At 42.3% G+C, this 22,438-nt stretch overlaps 1 protein-coding gene across 2 annotated transcripts in view; it reads right to left on the reverse strand.

The window, feature by feature from the left end:
• Positions 1-13,419: 13,419 nt before the first annotated feature.
• TFCP2L1 (transcription factor CP2 like 1) overlaps positions 13,420-22,438 on the reverse strand; it is a 42,009-nt gene continuing 32,990 nt past the window's right edge. For both annotated transcript variants that reach the window (XM_048870008.2, XM_048870009.2), the window contains 4 exons: positions 21,755-21,855; positions 20,414-20,556; positions 16,811-16,862; positions 13,420-15,872 (listed from right to left, as the gene is read on the reverse strand). In XM_048870008.2, the coding sequence (XP_048725965.1) occupies positions 15,835-15,872; positions 16,811-16,862; positions 20,414-20,556; positions 21,755-21,855 (334 nt within the window). In that variant the 3' untranslated portion in view covers positions 13,420-15,834. The remainder of the gene's footprint in view (positions 15,873-16,810; positions 16,863-20,413; positions 20,557-21,754; positions 21,856-22,438) is intronic.

The following is a 22,438-nucleotide window of genomic DNA, read 5'->3' on the forward strand; positions in this document are numbered from 1 at the left end:
TGGGTGGGTGAGATTCTGGGGCCTGCATTGTGCAGGAGGTCAGACTAGTTGATCATACTGGTCCCTTCTGACCTTAATATCTATGAATCATAGCTAAAATTTGGATAACTGAAAGTAACTGACCAAATTCTCCCCTGATTTTGAAACATCATAGGATTCAGTGAGGTTATAACAAAATTTTGGGGAGTTAGAGCAAAAGTGTACCCAATATTTTCAGCTAATTTTTGGTGCATTTTTATACTCTTTTAGATTGCAATGTTTTGAGCAGCAATGTGTTGCCACTGTATCATTCTCTTTCCTTTCAACTGGGTGGGAAGAAGAAGGGAGGGGATTTGCCCGTGTTTTGCTTCTTTAATATATATTGAAAGGGCCTAATCTTATTGTTTTCGTTTTTGGTTTCTTTATACTGGAAATTCAGGTCTGGTTTTCTAACAGACTACACTGACAACTTCAGGGCTAGCAATATTATAATATCTGAGATACCATGCAAGTGAGACCTCATAAATGGAGATGATTTCTCTACAAACTGTGATAACATCTGTTTAGCTCTATTCCAGTTGGAAGAAAATAACACTTTGTTAAAGTTTTGACAGCTCCACACATTCTGTTTAAGGATTCTGCATCTCTAGGTTCTCCGTCTGAGACCACATGCATACACAAGGAAGGCAAGACTAGGCATTCCTGATATTACTCAGGGTTTGTCTAAACTGACATGATAAAGCCAGCCACCTACTCTGACTGCAAAGTTGCAATCAGCATTGCATTAGCTAATATTACTCTTCAAGGGCATGTTCTAACTCAGTGTAATTCAGTAACTTGAAGGCAAGTCCTACAGTAAAAAACAAAAGCCCAAATCCTCTAAATTAAAAACAAAACATAAACCTTCCACGTGTTCTTTATAAAATATAAAGAAGAAACAAAAGAGATCACAGATTATTTGCCTCTTCAGTTCACTTTTAATTCTGATTCTATCACAATTAAAATTTGCCACAGCCTCATACCACTTTAAGATGTTTCCTGTTGGAATTTCATAAATGAATTCCTGAGCTGGCACGAAATGCCCAGAAATTGCTTATTCTGGGAGATTTCATAACTCCCCAAGATGACCTTTAAAATTCTTTCACGTGGCAATGCTTCATAATTTTGCATTTGCCCAATCGCAACTAGCATGTTGTTACTCCAACCAAAAAGGTCACATTCTTAACCTCATTATTTAATTAAACTTGAACCATATGAAAGTGATTTCTCAGTTACTCACTTTCTCCGATCATTCTATATTGTTGTTTAATCATCATGACTGGAGATTCATATTTTTAAACATCTGACTTGAGCCCATGACTGCTCTTTATAATCTTCCTTTTCACGTCATATTTCATCCTTCTCATTTCAAAAACAGAAGAGCCAGGAAAAATCTGGGAAGATAAAGACATTTTCTTTTGCCATGTGGAAAAAATAATATACATTTTTATAATGCACAGAACTTTTCAAAGGACATAATTCCATCTTTTCCCTATGGAAAAGATGATGTTCTTGGGCAATTTGTTTAGCTGCTCTATGCTGAAGTTCCCACGCTGGCGTAATTGGAATAATAACGGTTAACCAAAGTTAAGGGTATTTTCAGATAAATAGTGCTATGTAAATAATAAGGATTAGTAGAAAGCCCATTTTTCTGTAATTCTTCCACTGCAATGGTTTGTGCACTGCCATTTACTCTGAGGGTGGCGTTCATCCAAGTATAGAGAGCCAGCGCAAGGCCTATGACTACTTAGGTCCCCACTTAAAGACATATTTTGAAAACATAATTGGTGCCTAGCCTTTGTGCTGGTCCACAGGAGTGTCTAACCCTGAATGTATTCGCCCTGTCTTTTAACTATTATTGGTTTCCTTCTCTCCCACCCTGCCTTAGGCAAAGGTCAGGAGCAACACACTGTTAATTATCAGTCTATGTTGGCCTTCAAATTTGGCTTTTGGTTTTTTTGGTTTGGTTTGGTTTTTTGGTCTTTTAAATGAGTCTTAAAGTTGCAGCACAAAGCATCAGATTTGCGGCTGCTTGGCTTGGCTTGTGTTAGGCTTGGAAGAAAAGAGCGGGAAGGGCTGTCTTTTGGTTGAGGTGCTGGAACAAGCCTTGAGCGCCGACTAGCCATGCTGGGAGCTGCAAACGCTCAGCGCCTTTGAAAACCATGCCTCCAGTGGGTTTGCCACGGTGCAGCCAGCAGCGCGAAGGGCAGCTCACGTAGACGTACCTGCGCTACTGGTATTCTGGTTAGCTCGCTGAAAATAGAAGGGAGGATGCCATGGATGAAGATATACGTGAGTCCATAGCCAGGGAGCCAGGCTTGTGCGGCTGGCACTGAACCCTGTATCGTGGCATCCTCGCTAGATCGACCCTTAGTAGCTTAGTTCCCAATCTGTGAAACGAGGCTGCTACCACTGCTGTCTTTCTCCCACCTGTTGCATGTCTCACCTATTTAGATTGGAAGGTTTTCAGAGGGTAGAGCCAGCCTCTGATGTTTGTACAGCACCTAGCCCAGTGAGACCTTTATTTGATTAGGACGCCTAGGCTCTACCATAATATCTATAAAAATAATAGAAGAAGGGTATAACCCTTCTTTGGCTAGTACCTATGGAAGCTATTACTCATGGGGAGAGAGAGAGAGAGAGAGAGAGAGAGAGAGATTTCCATGACGGTGCCAGTAATCTCAACTGAAAGACTACATTGTTTTATAAGGTGGAAAAAGTCAATTAAAAAAAAATAGTTTGCTTGTTGTTGTGGATTTAAAGGAGATTAGCCCAGCGCTTTGACCAAGGAGTTCTAACCTCAGCACTTGGCTTGCCTCATGTGTGAAAGACTGTTTTCAACTGTTGTGCAGCCTTATCACAATTACAGCTATTGTTTGCTGGTGAATTTCCAGAGGTTTGGGAGTTTTTTTAAATCTGTTCTGGTAGGTCATTTAGCAAAGACCTCAGACTTACCAAAGTTGACTCTTGCCCTAGTTCTAAATCCTCCTTATTTAGCTAAAAGCGGGATCAAGAATTCATCTTTAGTTTTAACTAAACCCATCAGGTCTGAGCTTTGGTCTTATCACAGAAAAGAAAGAGTTTTGCTTCAATTTGGTGATGTGAAATGCTGGTCTCAGCTGAGCCTGGGGGACATAGAATATTAGGGTTGGAAGAGACCTCAGGAGGTCATCTAGTCCAATCCCCTGCTCCCCTCACCTTGATGTGGGTCAAGCGCCATTTGACCAATTAGTCTGTTCTCTGTCCATACTTGCTTTGTACCATAGGTCATTACTACTGCCAGCATCTTAATGACGATCCTACAGTACATTACAGACTTTATATATGCAAGGAGGGATCATTTCATCCACCACTGACATGCATCCACCTCTGGAGAAGCATGGCAGCTGTGAACGGTGCATAGCCACGCCACTGCATACCAGTTCAGCACAGAGAATGAGGGGAAATATCTCCAAAGCCCATCTGCACTAAACTTTATTTTCGTAAAGTTTCCCACCAGCATTACCATCAGTGCCGCTCCATGGGGAACAGAAGCGGGGGAGCACTAGCTGAGAAAGCCTGAGATGACATGGCAGCCTATGTCTATGCTACCAGCTAGGGGTGCGACTCCCCTGCTCGTGTACCTAGACTCCCGCTCAGTCAAAGAGAGCTAGCGTGAGAACAGATAGCGTTACGGCTGGGCTAGTGGCACTGAGGAGCCATGCCGAGGACAAACGGTGAGAGCTAGCGGGAGGATGAGCACCCCGAGCAGGCGAATTGCACCCCTCGCTCATAGTATAAATGTAGCCTTAGCGTAACCTGTGCTTACATAGCGAGTTTCCTTCTCCCTCACCTGTGGCTAGGTCACGGACAGGGGTTGGTGAGTCTGCAGCTGCTTCTGGACGAGTTGTGCTCATCCTTTAGCCGAGGCAATAGAGGCTTATGCTTGTGGAGCTGGAAGTGCTGGGTTCAATCCCTGCAGACAATCCAGCTGGGGATATTATTATTTGTATTACCATGCCACCGAGAAGCCGTAGTCCTGGACCAGAACCCCACTGTGCTAGGTACTGCACAAACAGAACAAGGAGCTGGCCCCTGCCCAAAGAGTTGACAATCTACACCTAAGACAAGGGACAACAGATGCATAGACAGACCAAGGAACCAATGAGACAGTGTTGTCTAAATAGACAAGACAAACCCGGGGCAGGGGGTCTAACACACACAGTGAACAATATGGTGGCAGCAAAAGTCATGTTAGGTCCTCTATTTTGGGGGGCTGGGAGGGGAGAAGGTTAGTTAGAAGGGGATCCGCAAAGCAGAAAAAAGGGAAGGGAACAGGGGACAGGGCAGGGGAGAAAATGGTAGGAGGGCTGGGGCAGATGTTCAGAGAAGCGAAGGTGAAGAGACTGAGGGAGGGGAAAGAAGGGCTGGAGCAAACCTGCACAGGACAGAAAAATCAGAGAAAGTTGTGACTGGAATGTGCAAAGGTCAGACAGAAATTCCCAGCTTTGGCTTGCTTCTGTCATACCAGGTAGAGTCTCTGGCCAGCTCCTCTCTGCAGCTCATATGGCTGGGGGGAGGGGAGGTCCTGCATGGATCCTAGCACCCGCAAAGTGCTGGGGGGGGGGTCTCCCCTGCCCAGTTCTGAGGCCAGAAGGGTGTTGGGAGGAAAAGGTGGCCCTTGCTGGGCTCCATCAGTGCAGCAGTCTCTGCTCCTGCTACATAACCCTGCTTTGAGTGGTTCGAACTTCACAACAATGGGAGCCTTGGCACAGACTGGCAGCTGACTCCATTGGAGTTGCACTCATGGGTAGTATCAAGTATTAAGGACAAGACAGCTAGAGTAGACAATCCTCTCCCTCCCCCGTCAGAATGCACTGGTTACACGTCCATTTCCAGTTCTCTTTGGAGAACTGATCAGGGGCCCAATCATTCAGTTTAGAAGCTGCCATCACTAAACCTTGTGTAATGTTTTCTGTGCCACCATCCTCATGCAGCCCTAGGTTCATAATTCAAATACTTCTAACTGGAAGTCAAAAGCACAAATTGAAGTTGCTCTCGGATGTTGCAGGACAAGCTGAGTCATTGAGCGGGTCTTGGAAGCGTCTGCCGACGTCAGAAATCCAGAACCTTTGAAGAAATGTAGCCAGCATCCCAAGCAGTATATAATTAACAGAACTGTACAAGGAATTATAATGGATATCCTGATGAAGCATATCTCCTTCCTCTCGATTCCTTCTCCTTTTGCCTTGTTCTTGATACTCAGGCTGGTGAAAAGCATTATTTGCATGCAATTTGGGAACTGTTTTCTCTAACCTGCCTGTTATTAATATATCCATGTTTCAATGTTAGCTCAGCAAATACATATTGATTAGAGACACTGCTCAGCTCAGCTAATAACGTACACGCTTAAAGATCGATTCTAGATCAGTTTCAAGTTTCTCCTCTCTTGCCAACACTTCAATATGTTCCACCATGTAAGAAGTGTCAAATGAGAGATGGCTTTACAAGTGAAACAAATGCTTCTTCTTTGCTGGACGTAGGTTCTCAAGACTGAGAAAAAGCCATTTCATCTATTGATTAACAAAACTGAAGTCAAATATTGTGCACTCTGTGGCTGAAAGCACCGATGTGTGATTAAAGGCTTTGGTACTTGTAATTATTTTTTGCATGAAAGAGTTCTAGATTTTCCAACTCCCTCAACCCAGATTAGATGTGAATTCATTACATTGTAGATTCACTTTATTTCCCTGGCCAGGTCTATGCTATAAACTCACATCAGTATAACTACATCACTCAAGGGTGTGAAAAATCCACACCACGAGTGATGCAGTTATACCGACCTCACCACTGGTCGAGACAGGAGAGTTTCTCCCATCAACGTAACTACTGCCTCCCAGAGAGGTGGATTTACTACACTGACAGGAGCAGCTCTCCCATTGGCCTATCAGTGTCTTCATTGAAACACTACAGCTGCACCACTGTATCGTTTTAAATGTAGACCTGGCCCCAGTAAATAACTTTGTTTGCAGCAAGCCAAAACATCCTAGTGTAGTTTAACACGACTGTGGTTCTCCAGCACCTACACTCTGACAAAAAGCCATGGAAATTCGCATGGGGTTCTAAACTCCCTACCTTCAGGTTCAGTTCTGGAGGACCTCAATCCCATGGTCTTTGATGGACTGAGGACAGTCAGCACCTTGCAGGAGGCGGCTCCTCTTCGTGAGCTGCGTTGGGCAGTCACTTGGCTCTGCATGTGCTACTCCAACCTGCAATGGAGCTCAAACCGCTCCAAAGCGGAGGGTGCAGGCCCATGCTCTACGGCAGGTTAGAGCTCACTAAGCAAATAGAAGCTGGTGGACTCTGAGTGTTGCAACCAAGGATTTGGCACCTGATGCTCCTTTCGCTCACAGCACTTTAAACACAGAGCATTAAGTCATCAGAATTAAACACAGTCTAGCAAGAGAAGAGCCAGGCCGCCAGGACCAAACTAATGGCTGCCCCACATGGCCACTTGACACTGGCTCCAGCTACATAAGGTGGCATCCTACCACTCTCAGGCCCCCTGGGGAGTTTCCCTCATGTAAGTATCAGAGGGGTAGTCGTGTTAGTCTGTATCCACAAAAACAACGATGAGTCCGGTGACACCTTAAAGGCTAACAGATTTATTAGGGCATAAGCTTTTGTGGGTAAAAAACCCACTTTTTCAGCATGTGCTGACTCTGCACAACCACCACGGCCTTCTGCAGGAGCCTCCAGCACAGAAGACATGTGGTTGCTCCTGGGAAGAGGAAGGGGAAGGGTGGCATGGCCCATAGTGTACCTATATCCCAGTTATTCCCTGCTGCTGGAATGGGCCATAGGGACTTTTGGCAGCCAGGTGAAGTTAGATCAACCCCAGCAGAGGAGCAGCCCTAAGCTTAGCAGAAGAGCGATGGTAACAAACCCAACTTTGCCCACTCCTTCCAGGCTCAATCCTGCAAACATTTTGGCCCTGATCAAGCAAAGCACTGAAGGGCTAGAGCAATCAGCATGTAGCAGGATCAAACCTTTGGTCCCAACACAGAGCTGAGCTCAGGCAGGGAGATGAATCTAGGCCTTTGCCTGACAAACTGATAGTGCTGCAAGACATCCTTCTACAGCAAAAAGGACCATACATCTCAACCAAAGTTTAAAGGACAATATATTTCATAAGACAGAATATTTCTTACAAACAAGTTTATTTGCATTTTGACTGGAGCACAGATTCTAGATACAGATTTCTTTTCTTCTGCACAACAGTACAATAGCCAGTGCAAAATATGCTTTTTATTTCACGAACAAAAAAAAAACCAAAAAGTGTGGCAGTATTACTCACAACTGGAATGCCTCAGCCTCCATTCTACCCACCTCCATTTGCCCTTTGCTAATCACAGACTTACTGGTCAATGGCTGCATTGTCAGTGAAGAGAGGAGACTCCCATAGCCCTGGGAAAGAAAAACACCTACCCCAATCAAACTGGGAAAACAAAGGATTACTTTAAATTTAGAGAAATACAAGCCATTAAAAAAAAAAATGAAAAAACTAGGGGGTGGGGAGTGCTGAATAAATTTTAGGGAATTACCAAAAAAGGTACAAATCTGAAATGCACAGAAAATTAGGCACTAACTTAACCCATTTTTAAACAGACAGGTGTATTAAAATATACGCCAGTCTGCCTTTTCATATGCATGATGCTAATCCCAACAGACAACTTTTGCGCCACTCGGAGTACATTGTGCTGTCAAACAGAGTATCATAATCTTAGCAAAGTATTAAGGAGTATTGGCTTATTATGCAGAAAGTTAACCATTTCATCGCTGAAGGAGGAAGAAAATAATTACCATCTGAGCAAGCGTTTCTTTGAAAGTACAGTCAAATTAAAGCCCTAGCACGGTCATCCTTTGGAGGATTGTTGGAATTACAACAAAGCATTTAAGCAATACATTATCAAGCTATCATAGTTGCTGTGTGGTTGTTCCGCTTACAGAATAGCTTTTATTCCAAAGCTTTGTCCAATCTCTTTTTTTAAACTGCATTTAACTCAGTCTTCCAGAAGCTACAATATAGAGTAACAGTATTAGTGTAAAAAAATATGGTTGTCTTTACCAAGGCATTGTGTTTATACCATAGAAACTCATGACATTTCAAGCGTACCAAGCTTAATTCAAACCACAGCAATGATTACATACTTTTAAATTTCTACCCAATGGGGCCAGTTGAGTCTCTAAGCTTGATCAACCAGAGTTCATTACAGTGAACAGAAATTAAACAAAGCAGAGTGCCAACTAAAGCCAAAGGACACAGCAAATACCTAGCTCATATATATGTCAATATACACAGTGCAGTATATATATTACATTATTACGGAATTGCCCTCCAAAGATTTAAAAAACAAAACAAAACAGATATTCTTCAATGTGTTTAACGTGAGATTTTATATCCAGTTAGATCCCACTCAGTGCAACTAGGGACAAGTCTGAAAAGCATCAGGAGACATCTCCGACTGTTTAAATTCTGGCCAATTAACATAACAAGGAGTGGGTACCTGGGGAAGCAAGTGGAGTTTACATTTTGACTAACAGCAACTGTCCCATTTTAAGAGGAAGGCACTCATTCAAATCAGCACATTTGTACCTTTTCCTCCAGAAGCTGAATATATGCATATTTAGGGGCTTTCAAGACTTCTCTGACAACCACCAATTAGACACTAATTGTCCCCACACACTTACTCCTGTCTGCCTGGTGATAAGGTGATTAAATAACTTCAGCCGTTGCTGTGGCTCTGTTTTGGGAATATGTTCGTGCCTGGTTTCATGCTGGGAGGTGTCAAATTGCTTTCATTCACACCCATCTATCCTGCTCTGAGCCAGAGATTGCATTGTTTCAGAGTCGCAGCCGTGTTAGTCTGTATTGCATTGCGACTGTTGCAGATCCCATGACCACTCAGGATACAATGTGTGTTTTCATTAGAACCTCCAGGAATCTAAAATCTACCATGCAAATTCTGGATGAAAAGCTGGAGAGGGGCAAAGTACAGAAATTGCATTCTCCTGAGAGCGAGAAGCAGGGCTTTAGTTCGGGTTTAAAAGCACATCAGAGAGGGCAAAATCATAACAGGGTTCAGACATTTAGGCACTTCTATAGATTCCAAATCTGCTATAAATTAAATTAAAACTAGGTTATTCGAAAGTAATTTGAGCATAGTGGAGATTTCTTACTTTAGACATTTAACACACATACAGAACAGCCAAGAGGACAAAATCTGAAGTCTTTGCTCAGACTTTACTAAGGCAAAACATACATAACTGCAGTGGGAGATTTGCCTGCATCATGCTCCTAGATTTGACCCAAAGATATTGCTCTGACTGGTGTCCCTATATGCATTGGCAGTGTATTGATAAAGATTTTTGGACTATGCATCCATCACAGCAGTATCTGTGGATTATACAGCATGATCTTTTTAGTCAATGCAAACTCCCATATGGCCTTTAGGACATATTATATTAATAACATGTCTATGTAGGCGTTCTAAAAAACCCCAGTAGCCCTAAAATCAGGCACCAGGAAGTTCTTAAAATGCACCCTTATAGCCAGGATGCACCTACACAGATTTGTACAGATAGATTTTAATTACGCAAGTGCAGTCTACCAAGCTTCCCATTGAGTCAGTGTAATCCCAATAGAACTATAATTATTCCCTCACAAGTTAGGGCATTTCTACACATAAAAGTTGTACCACTAACTATACGAGTACAATTAAAGCAATATAGTCCTCCCTAGTCTTGTACGGTTGTAAGAGTGCTTATGCCCGTATAGCTTATCCCTGTCTGAGAAGAGAACAAGCTAAAAGGGTGTATGGCACCTTGATACTGGCATAACTGCATCCACATTGGGGTAGTACCCGTATAAGTATTTCGGCTTTAAAATATATATATATATCACACCTCTAACTAGTACAAAGGGCAGAGCTGACCAGAATTTCATAGTACTTCATGATCATATCTCCTACACTTATGGGAAAATGTTTTTAAAATAAACCAGAGTTAATTAACCAGTCTGCATTAAATTTAGTTTTTATAAATGATTCCACTAAAAACACGATAAAAGTGAAATTTTCCAGAATATTCAGAACTAAGGCCTCTATCTCCTGCTTAGGGTTTGTATTTATGCATTGCTGCAGTCCCAGACCTTTAGGACAGCATGATTTCTACTCAAAATGAGAAGTCTAATTAGTAATTTTTAAAAAACAAAACTATTCCGATTTGCTCAACTCTTTTTATGGAGGTATGCAACGTTTTCAGGAGATATTGTTCTACAGTATAAAATAGGACTGCAGAGGAAAAAATGCAGGCAAAGCCCAAATTTTAATTAAAAAGTATTAAGAGACACCATATAGGAAATTCAAAGGGAATAAAAACTAACCCAGTGTGAAACTTCACACTAATTAGGCACCTACTCTTAGATAAAAACTAGAATGTTTTCCCCATTTTAGAACACAGCCTGAAGTATGGAATCACTACCTGGCACCTCCATGATTAGTGAAAGTTGTGTGCCACTCATCAAGAGGAAACTAACAACGCAGCACACAGAGTATGTGCTTTAAAACTAGGGAAGCTACCTGTAAGTTAAGGACAAAATGAGAAACCTCAACTCTAAATTTCTTGGTCCAAGTTAGACTCTTGACATTGTTATTTATGCATTTAATGTCTTAGAATGTAGGGCGGTATTAACTTGCCAGGCGCCTAAACTGGTAGTTAAATACAGTAGTTTTAAATACAGGCCCTGATGCTAGAGCCACTAGTCTGTGCATAACATTAAGCACATACAGAAGAGCAGAATTTACAAGTCTAAAGCTTCAATGGCTCATGAACATTTTGGCTGAGATTTCTGAGGCACCTCTGGGCCTTTTAACTTGGATTTCTTTTCTGGCAATACTAGCCGAACACTACACATTTCCTCCCCTCCTCCACTCATTTCCAAATATTCACATACTGTAATGTAAGGGATTTTGCAAGCCCCAGAAGAATCTAATTGTAAAGTATTCTCAGGCTCGTTCCAATGAGTTAGAGGAGTAGGTTCTAACCCCTTACCTCCAGATTCTTAGCTGAAGTTATATCTACCTTTATCTACAGCTTAGGATCCCACATCCCAGCAAGACCTGACTTTAGTTCCTAAACCCCCTTATTGAGCAGGAGAAAGTCTCAAGTGCCCGGCATAGAGAATGGTTGTGTCTACGAGAGCTGAGCTTAGGGTGACCCTCAGCATACAAATGAATGTCTTACCTATGCTCTCCCCTCTTTGGTCTTACTGCAGCTAGTAGGCAGCAGTAGCCTTCCCGCCAACAGCAGAGCTCTTATGCAAGAAATCCTCCATCCCTTGCCCCCCTCCAGGAAAGGGTGTTTTTTGTTTCCAAATCAAAGACTTTCCATCCTCCTAACTTGTGCCCAGAGAAGTTCTGTGGCACTGTCTCAGATTCACACTTCAACTTAATCAAGGGGTCCATAAAGGGAGTGGGGCATTCCAACTGAGGGCTTGTCTACACTGCAGTGTTGTCAACAAAACTTTTGTCTTTCACGGGTACTTTAAAAAGCCCCCCTGCGAAAGACAAAAGTTTTGCCGACGCAAGTGGCAGCATGAACGCGGCTTTGTTGGCAGGAGCACTCTCCTGCTGTCATAAACGTACAGCTAAGGGTACCATAAAATCCCTCCTTTACCTGTAAGGGGTTAAGAAGCAAAAATAACCTGGTTGGCACCTGGCCAAAAGGACCAATAAGGGAAGAAGATCCTTTCAAATCTGTGGGGGGAGGTTTTGTTTGTGCTCACTTTGTTCTCTCCAGAACAGAGAGAGACCATGGCAGGAAGAAAAAAATCTTCTAAAACCCTACCTGAAATAAGCATCTAAGATTACAAATTGTAAGTAATAGCAAGGAAATGTGTTAGATTATCTTTTGTTTTAGCTTGTGAATTTTCCCTATGCTAAAAGGGAGGTTTATTCCTGTTTTTTGTACTTAGCCTAGCCTAACCCAAGAGCTAGAAAGAAAAAAGAAAAAACAAAACAAAAAAACCAGCTTGTGAATTCCCTTGCAGGACTTAACTACTCTTCCCTGAAGCTGGGGGGGAGGAAATAAGTGTCCTTTTAAAAAAAATCTCCCTGGTTTTCAATCAGACAAAAGAAAAAATGTTTTTAAAATCCTGATGTCTGGGCTTCTGGTTCAAAATGATCCCACCGCGCTGCCACCAGGTCAGGGTTCCCTCCCAACTCTGAACTCTAGGGTACAGTTGTGGGAACCTGCATGAAAGACCCCTTAAGCTTATTTCTACCAGCTTAGGTTAAAAACTTCCCCAAGGCACAAATTCTTCCTTGTCCTTGGATGGTATCGCTGCCACCACCAAGTGAGTTAGACAAGGATTCAGGAAAAGGACCACTTGGACTTCCCATTTCCCCAAAATATCCCCCCAAGACCCTTCACTCCCTCTCCTGGGGATGCTTGAGGATAATCTACCAACCAAATAGTTAAACAAGGTGAACACAGACCAGACCCTTGGATTTTTAGGACACTAAAAACCAATCAGGTTCTAAGAACAGAACTTTATAATAAAGTAAAAGAAGCACCTCCTGTAAAATTACCTTCCATCCTGATTTTACAGGTAATAAGATTTAAAACAGAGGATTCCCCTCTAGGCAAAACTTTAAATTTACAAAAAACAGGAATAAACCTCCCTCTTAGCATAGGGAAAATTCACAAGCTAAAACAAAAGAATCTAATCCATTTCCTCGCTATTACTTACAATTTGTAATCTTAGATGCTTATTTCAGGTAGGGTTTTAGGAGATTTTTTTCCTGTCCTGGTCTCTCTCTGTGCTGGAGAGAACAACAAAGCGATCACAAACAAAACCTCCCCCCACAGATTAAAAAGGATCTTCTTCCCTTATTGGTCCTTTTGGCCAGGTGCAAACCAGGTTATTTTTGCTTCTTAACCCCTTACAGGTAAAGGAGGGATTTTATGGTACCCTTAGCTGCATGTTTATGACACCTGCCGACAAAGCTAATGCCACTCGTGGGGCTAGAAGTATTTTGTCAGCAAAAATGCTGACAAAATACTGACAGAGCGTGTTTACACACTCTGACTTTAGCGACAAGGCTAAAAGCTGCAGAGTGTAGACAAGCCCTGATAGAACTATGTGGCTCAGATCTTGCACTCAGGAAACCAGGGGCACAAGAAAAGTCCCCTGCTCCAATCTGAATAAAATTCATTCAACCAGAGCTTTGGCCACCTTTCTGCTCAAGGTTTCAGCTGGGGCAGTGTACAAAGCAGTCAATTGGGCAAGTGCGGGGCATGTTTTTGAAATGTTAAATAGCGGAGGGGGTTGGGAAAGATCTGTAGTAATTTTGGGGGGGGGGGGGTGGAGACAGGAAGAGGCAGTTTCTGTTAAAAAACACACCTTTCCATTGGAAAATTTTGATTCCACCCCCCCCATATATATCTATATATTTTATTTTATTTATTTGAAAAAAAATCAAAATTGTTGTGTCCATTAGAAATTAATCGATCTGCCAGAGTGCCCCGTGTCCCCATTTTCCATTGTGGGCTGGACTCAAGACCACATTACATCTTCCATAATGCACTATGCTGCCATGCACACCTTGCACCCCACCCCTGCTGGCTAAGCTACTACACAATGCATCATGGGAACTGTAGTCCAGCCCCCAGGGGAGAAGGGGAGCAGGAGGCCCCTGAACTACAACTCATTTCGACAATGTTTTGACACTTCCAATTTGAAACTTTTTGTTTCAATATTTCCAAAACTGAGGTTTTTCAAAACTTTTCATTCTGTGAAACATTTGGATTTCAACTGTTCAGACCAAGTCAGGGCAGTTTCAATTGCCCACAGGACAGAAATTTTCATTTTCAATCAGCTCTCCTAATTATCCACCAAAGAGTGAAATGCAACCAGGGCCTGATCCAGCTTCAACTGAAATCAATGGGAGTCTTCCCACTAGCTTAATGGGAGCCAGATCAGGCCCATAAGGATGAAAAGGAGAACAGTAGATACGGGCATGCAAACAGGAAGCAAGAATGACACAGCAGATGTATGAGAGGAGCAAGTACTCTGAATGCCCCCTTACCTGATCTTAGATTCAAATAAACAGATTACATTTGCTACAGCAGATAGCTTTTGTAGAAAATAGAAGCTACCACAACTAAAACCTAACATTTACAGCAAGTATCAGTTACCACAAGCTTTTGTTGAATGGAATAAATCCAGAGTTGAGTTGTCAAGAGATTTAAAGTCAGTCTACCACTTCAAAAGCACTTTATCAAAAACCAATGCACTTGACTGAAGCTATTCTAAGCTAAAAAATATAACATGGTGTGTGAACTGTTCGCCTCAAGTTGATTTGTCCTCATTTGCATCCTCCAAAATGTCATTGGATTGTTTGCGTGTACATTTCCATCCATGTGGAGTTCTTCTGGCAGCAGGCTAAAATGGAACAATACACATTCACTTCTAGTAGCAACAGTGGAACAGATGTAGCTACAAAAAAAAAATTATATATTTTTTGAAAGCAGGTCTTACAGCAGAGTGAAAAAAGAGAGAGGACAGATGGAGAAGAGGTCTAGAAAAAGCTTAGCAGGGTACCAAAAAATGGGCTAGGAGGAAATTAGCCCAGTGTCTGCTGTGTTGTCAAATTGAATGGGAAGGCAGCAGGACAAAATGCTCACCAGGAGCACTGAGAAGGAGAGAAAAGTGTTGTTTGTTTTAAGAGGAAAGATGGAACAATGCAGTGTGAATCACAAACAGCCATAACCGACTGATTATAGGAACACAGGCTAGGATGCACGCAGATACTTAAATATTAATTGGGCCAGAAAACAAACGGACTTAGGCATCTAAAGATTCCACTTTAATCAAACAATGGAACAACTTCAACAGGAGAAACTGAGGGAACCCCACCTCAGAGTTTTCCATAGCCTGGTGGCTAGGGACCTCACCTGAGAGAATCTGAACAGGGATCTTCCAAGTTTCTACCCCTCAGGATGGGGAGGGGGGGCACTTGCACTGGGGATCTCCCACATCCTGTGAAAGTACCCTATATCCACCAGGCTAAACATAAGGGAGGTCTTCCTCCCCTTCCCTCCAGCTGTTATGTTTTGGGTCTCACACGGGTAGCCAAGCACCTGTGTTCCTCCAGTTTGTGAATCACTAGCCAAGATAGGTGCCTCCATGCAGCGTGCTGACTTTGTGGATCGCAGTCAAAGGCGCCTCTCTCTCCCCATTTGTTGTACAGGGCACCAAGGTGCCTAAATTGGCTTTGTGACTCATGATGTTGTTCCAGGGATTTTCTAGGCACTATGATACTCAATGTTGTTACACCTACGCCCGCTCATGGATCCCACCCATAGTCCCCTGCCTAGAAAGAGGATAAGAGCTTGTATCTGAGATGAAACTGGTGCTGAATGCAAGCGTACTCAGAAGGCACTGTAGATAAACCAGTTCCAGCCATGAGAATTGCTTTTAGTTTTGCATTTCCCTTTAAAAAAAGGCAGATGTATCTGAGCAATAAGCAGGACCCTCAACAACTTAAAAGCCTAAATAGGAGGGAAGGGGTAGACAAATACACAGACTCGCTGAAGATATTCTTATTTCCATTCTCAGAAAACCACTTGTCTATGAAGTTTGTTTTTCCTTAAGACCGTTGGTATTTTTCAGTTCATGGGAGCGCTTTATCCAAATGGATCTTCATGTTTCCAGTCTGGGTCGTAGCAATCTTGGTGAGGCATCGAAGTTTTAGGTTGTTACAGTCCGAGTGGTCATTTTAAAATGATGTGGTAGCCATCGTTGCTTTCAGCTGTAATAGCGAAATGCTTTTCAGTGCAAAGATTATTGCAATTTATTTTATATAAAAAAGGTGAAGAAATGTAACATTCCAGTCTTTCCTCTAACACAGCTTACACTCTGCTACCACAACTGATTAATAAGGATTAATACTGAACGTTCAAACAAAAGCATTTTTAAAAATGATTCTAATAGGAGATTTACACTAGTGATGTCAATGGCCTTATGCCAAATTGGCACCAGTATAAATAGAGAATATGGGCCAGATCCTCATCTACTGAAAATTGGCTTCCATGGAGCTAAGATGATTTACACCAATTGAGGTTTGGGCCTTTGAATTCAGTGGCTTTATAATCCACCTAAATTCAGTGTAACAGAACAGAATTTAGTTTCAGATTTACACTGGTGTAATGGAGAGCAGAATTTGGCCCTCATATTTATTTTTATGCATTCAGCTACCACTCAAGTTCTGCTTGATGCTGGAGATGCAAATCAGAAAAAGTCAGCCCTTTCCAGATAGCTTAGAAGGGACTCAGGACTTCAAATGCTTCATGAAGAAGCTAGTCTGAGGATTCATTTACCTGTATACTCACTCTCAGATTCTTATCTCAGATTATACAGTGGTTCTTCATAAAATAAAAACCTTCATTAAGAAGAATTACTTTACACCTCAGTTATGTCTAGGCTTATCAAAATATGGATTTAAGTGTGGATGAGAGATATTTTAGTCAATAAATGCATTAGACTTCTGCAGTGTTATTTGCTACATATTACTTAAATTTACATGGCCAACAAAGGAAACCAACGTTTCATTTATAGAACTTTTGGTTATTTATATCTGCCATATCCCACCTTTCCATGTCTCAATTTCTTCCCCCCATTCTTTCCCTGAAGTTCTTCGGTAGTTGAAAGCAATAGTCTAAAACAGTAAGTAGCATCAGAATAGCATACCTTTTAATGTGCTGATAACAAAACAAGACTCATCCTGGAAGTTTTGCACCATCTGAATGGCAGGGGAAAAAAACAAGAACATAAAATTCTTCATAACAGTTGATGTCTTAACATTTTGAGCACAACAAGTTTTAATTCAATGCTCAATATAACTTTTAAAGGGAAGGTCAATCAACTGAGCATCTGATCTTACAAAGTACTAACCATTTTGCCACAATACAGAAAAGCAATTGAATATACGGGTAGTCCATTAAAGCCAATGGGACTAACTTAAGTGTTTTGCTGGATCAGATCTATAGGGTTCAGCACTTTGCAGGATCAAGTCCAAAGATTACCACACAAATTCATTTTTTCCTGCTACATCAAGTCACCCAGTCGTCCCCGACTCTAGATCGGGCGAGGGTCTGGCCCTTAAACTGGCTTACCTCCATTGATTTCAACAGAATTAGGCCAATTTACACCAGCTGGGATTGGGATTGCCATGCAGGTTTATTATACATTTACTAGTATTTTCACCAGTTTATTTTTAAGCGTCCCAAGCACCAGGGCTTCTAGAACTTCCTTGGGGAGACTGACTATTCCCCCTCTCCAAAAAGGCCTGATCTTGCACCACCAAAGTCAGTGGCAAAACACCCCTTGAAGTCAACACGGCCTGACAAGGGCTATAGATCTTACTGTCAGGAAGGTAAAAGTCATGGATCATATCCTCAGCTGGTATAAGCTGGCGTAGTTCCATTGACTTCAGCAGAACTATGCCGATTTACAATTGCTGAGATATGGTCCCTTTTGAAGTCTACCAATGGATTTACTTGTGAAATATTTGTTCAATGAAAGGACACAGCTCAGTTAAGGACAGGTTTCAGAGTAGCAGCCGTGTTAGTCTGTATTTGCAAAAAGAAAAGGAGTACTTGTGGCACCTTAGAGACTAACAAATTTATTTGAGCATAAGCTTTCGTGAGCTACAGCTCACTTCATCGGATGCATTCAGTGGAAAATACAGTGGGGAGATTTATATACACAGAGAACACGAAACAATGGGTGTTACCATACACACTGTAACAAGAGTGATCACTTAAGGTGAGCTATTCCCAGCAGGAGAGCAGGGAGGGGAGAAACCTTTTGTAGAGATAATCAAGGTGGGCCATTTCCAGCAGTTGACTAGAATGTCTGAGGAACAGTGGGGGATGGGGGAAATAAACATGGGGAAATAGTTTTACTTTGTGTAATGACCCATCTACTCCCAGCCTTTATTCTAAGTTAGAGATTGAAGTGCGATATATGCCATCATGTGCCAGCAATGCCCCTCTGCCATGTACATTGGTCAAACTTGGACAGTCTCTACGTAAAAGGATAAATGGACACAAATCAGACATCAAGAATTATAACATTCAAAAACCAGTTGGAGAACACTTCAATCTCTTTGGTCACTCGATTACAGACCTAAAAGTTGCAATTCTTCAACAAAAACACTTCAAAAACAGACTCCAGCCAGAGACTGCTGAATTGGAATTAATTTGCAAACTGGATACAATTAACTTAGGCTTGAATAGAGACTAAGAGTGGATGTGTCATTACACAAAGTAATGACAGGTTTCAGAGGAACAGCCGTGTTAGTCTGTATTAGCAAAAAGAAAAGGAGTACTTGTGGCACCTTAGAGACTAACCAATTTATTTGAGCATGAGCTTTCATGAGCTACAGCGATGAAGTGAGCTGTAGCTCACAAAAGCTCATGCTCAAATAAATTGGTTAGTCTCTAAGGTGCCACAAGTACTCCTTTTCTTTTTACACAAAGTAAAACTATTTCCCCATGTTTATTCCCCCCCACCGTTCCTCAGACGTTCTTGTCAACTGCTGGAAATGGCCCACCTTGATTATCTCTACAAAAGGTGTCGTCGTCATCCATTCGTCCATCCGTCTGACTGACCCCCCCCCCCCCCCCCCCCGTCTCCTGCTGGTAATAGCTCACCTTAAGTGATCACTCTTGTTACAGTGCGTATGGTAACACCCATTGCTTTGTGTTCTCTATGTATATAAATCTCCCCACTGTACTTTCCACTTTATGCATCTGATGAAGTGAGCTGTAGCTCACGAAAGCTTATGCTCAAATAAATTTTTTTAGTCTCTAAGGTGCCACAAGTACTCCTTTTCTTTTTTCAAAGAGAAGAGTGAGATCACTGCAGGTAGGGTTAGTAGCTAACCTAAGCAGAGCTAGTTACTCATGAGAAGCGTTCAGATTTTAAAGAAAAGTCCAGCTACCATTTAAATCCCCAAATAACTGATCAGGTTGGGCACAGAGTGATGAGCTCCTCTGGAAAACTCACTGAAAGTGTTCCAATGGGAGCTGAGGCCCAGAGCTTGGAAGGCAGTCAAGTGCCTAACTTCTTGAGCTCTTTTGAGAGTTTAGCTCCCATTGTGTGCAGAGCACTTGAAAATCTGGCCCCTACCTGTTTAAACTTGACCCCCAGGGCAAGCAGAGCAATTCCACTTCCATTCTCTTTAAGTTCTCATGCTAAACTCCCTTTCCACCTCTAGTTCCCCTCAGGCTAAGTTAACTCCCCTCCTCTCTCTCTTCCCCCTCCCCCCAACCAAATTAGACTTCACTGCACTGTGTGTGTGTGCACACGCGCACCTAACGATGCATGAAGTACATTGACTCAGTGCCTCTCCTTTGCATCACTTGTGCCTCTCTGCCACTAGAACACAAAAGACCAAAAATAAAGTAATAGATATTGTTAATAAGTAACTTAAGTATTTAATTAAGGCCCCTCACACCAGGGGTAGTTGAGGCAATTCTCCCCCACCCCCTCCTCACAGGTTGCCTCAAAGCACTTCATGCTTGTTAAACGCTGAAGGTTTCTGATTTAATCGGGGTGAAATGGCAAGGAGACTTTCAGAGTAAGCATTACAGGCTTAAATTTAGGCCCCATTTGAGTCCCGCTCTCTGCTTCGTTTGCTTTAACAACGTTCCTTTCAGGTGTAGTGCCAGTCCATCTAAATGAAGCTCCTTAAGTGATTCTGGTGCATGAAAAGAGCAAGTCGTTTAGAGAAAGAACAAAAGAGAAAAGATTGGGGCAATTCACTATTAACATGCAAAATGGAACAGACCAAATGAAGCGTTTGCGTAAGCAGGCAACTGCCAAGAATTCAGGGACATTGTTACATACACCTAGCAAGCAATGATTTGGCTCAATGTCTGCAACCACTGGCTAACACATAAGAGTGACTGGCAAGTGATTTCCGGGTGCTCAACCTTAAACGGTCTGATTTTCAGATCCGGTACCCAAAAAGTGACCACTTTTGAAATTCACTAATTCATTGGAATTTAAATATATTTCATGCTACTGCAAAAATCACTTAAAAAGAACTTCTCTTAAGGAGAACAAAAAGAGAGTCATATAGCTGATTTCTTTGATTTAAAAAGACTCAAAAATATCTGGGACAAGTGTGAAAGTCAAACAAATTTTTCGGACTTAACAATCTTGACTAGTTCCCTTGGAGACTCTTGCATAGTTTTAAAGGTCGGCCTAACTATAAAAAAAGAGTCAGAAAGCTGTTTTGAACTCCGATACTTCGTACCAGTTGTGTTTGCTTTAGCCCCTTACCTCATTGCTCACTAATACATGGATCCCTGTAGGTCCTTGCCGATAGATCCGATTTATCTGCTGTGGGGAAATGCTATACAAGTTTGCAATCTTCTCAATTAATTCCAGGGTTGTCAGCTCTTCCAAGAAGACTGCATGATATACTGCAATAATTAAGGGAAACAAGCCTTTATACATACAACCAAAAAGCTTGGCTTCAATGAATGAATTGGATATAAAGATCAAGGGCTAGATCTGGAGCTGGTGTAAGTCAGCATAGTGCCTTTGAAGTAGAACCAAATTTATACCAGCTAAGGATCTGCCCCAAAATGGCTAATATTTATCTCTCTGCATGTCAGAAGGCAAGGACAATCTAGATAAGTTTTGGCCCAGGTGTGCCCACAGAAAGACTCAGGAACTGCCAATAAAACCACATATTGCAAGACACTAAATGAAACACCCTTTAGAGGAGTGCTCGTTGATTTTCTTAGAGAATCTTGTGATTCTGCTGACCCCATTTTGGTACTTTGGATACATCTGAAAGAGAATTAGTTTGAGCTATAGGAAGGTGAATGAGTTTCTATATTAAGAAGAAAAAAGCCTAGCACGTGTATAGTTCTTTGTATGCAAAGATCTCGAAGCAGAACCCAGAACAGAACCTGGATCTCCTGATGCCCAATCCTGTGGCCTATCCTCTGGGCCCCACTACTCTCTTGCATATCTACATGTTCCATCTCAAAAGAGCAGAGTCTTGCATCTGTTCTTCAAATTCTGTTAACTGAAACAGTTGACTAAAGTACAATGGTCACCATTAAAAAGTCAACATCTCCTATATGGTGTTATCGGTTACTTCCTATTTTACACGTGAGGTGATAACTGCAGTAGGCCGGATACCAATGGGTGGTAATGTTTGACAACATTGATTTTTAAAAAGGGTAAAGGAGCCATAATCTCCCTTCCATCAAAGGGCTTGAAGGGGGCCAAGCAGAACCTCTGAAGCAGGCAAGGCCAGCTGGAGAAAGGGCATGGCCAGGACGACTGGGAGAGGATGCACTGATTCAATTGGTCTCCTCAGTGGCATTCCACTGGAGGGGCTACTGGTGAGCCACTGGCAGAAATTAAAGCTGCCCTGTGTTGGCGACTTCCTTAAGGGAGGGTGGCAGTGCAAACATCACCTGCCTTTCCTGAATAACCCTCAAGTCAGCACAAGTTGCATCTCTGTGGTGGGCAGGATGCTGTCTGTGCTCCATGCCCTTGTGCAGCTGAAGCCAACCCAGTGGAATTACTGGTCAGATGTGGAGCTCAGAGCCAAAAGCAGCTCATCAGACTAGCACTTATGGGAGCAGAGGTCAGGAAACTTACCACACAGATTACCATCTCCATTCTCTCGTTTTTGGTGCAGATGAGACCTGTTCTGCTCTGGTTCTTGACAGACATAAATTGTCATTTTAGGCCTTACATTTCTATGGGTTTAAAAACAAAAGTGATAAATTCTTTGTTATTAGACTGTGTTGTTGGTGTGAACTGGTCCACAACACACTGGAATAGCTGTTGTGGACTCATTTGGATAGTACATAAATAAGCAGTTAAGGGGAATCTTGACACTAGCATTGCAGGAGATGAGGTAACAGAAGCTTCCTAACCCTGGGAGATGCTGGAAATGGTGCTGAGCATCCTTGACCCCTATGAAGCAAATAAGATTGAGGGTGCTCAGCACTGCACAGGAGGCCCTCATACATAGAAGGCTAAAGCCCTCGCTTACTGACTTGAACCCAGACCAGCTGGTTAGTGAGTGTAGCCGCTGCCTCTTGATGAGGGTTAGGAGGCATTTGTGGGCTCAGTCTTTTTAGTCCATTCACCCCTTGGTTTCTGCTGAGACAGGCAACACAGGTACCAGATGGGATGTGAACATGTCTCTACTGGGGAGCACACTGAGACCACTAACTGATTCCAGACAGACCACTGAAGAACCACATTATGCTAATGACTTTTCACTTATCTCTGACCTAGGCAGTATTCAAACTCATACCTTAGCGTAAACAGCCC

Source organism: Caretta caretta, chromosome 11 (genome assembly GCF_965140235.1).
Source record: "Caretta caretta isolate rCarCar2 chromosome 11, rCarCar1.hap1, whole genome shotgun sequence".
NCBI lineage: Eukaryota > Metazoa > Chordata > Testudines > Cheloniidae > Caretta > Caretta caretta.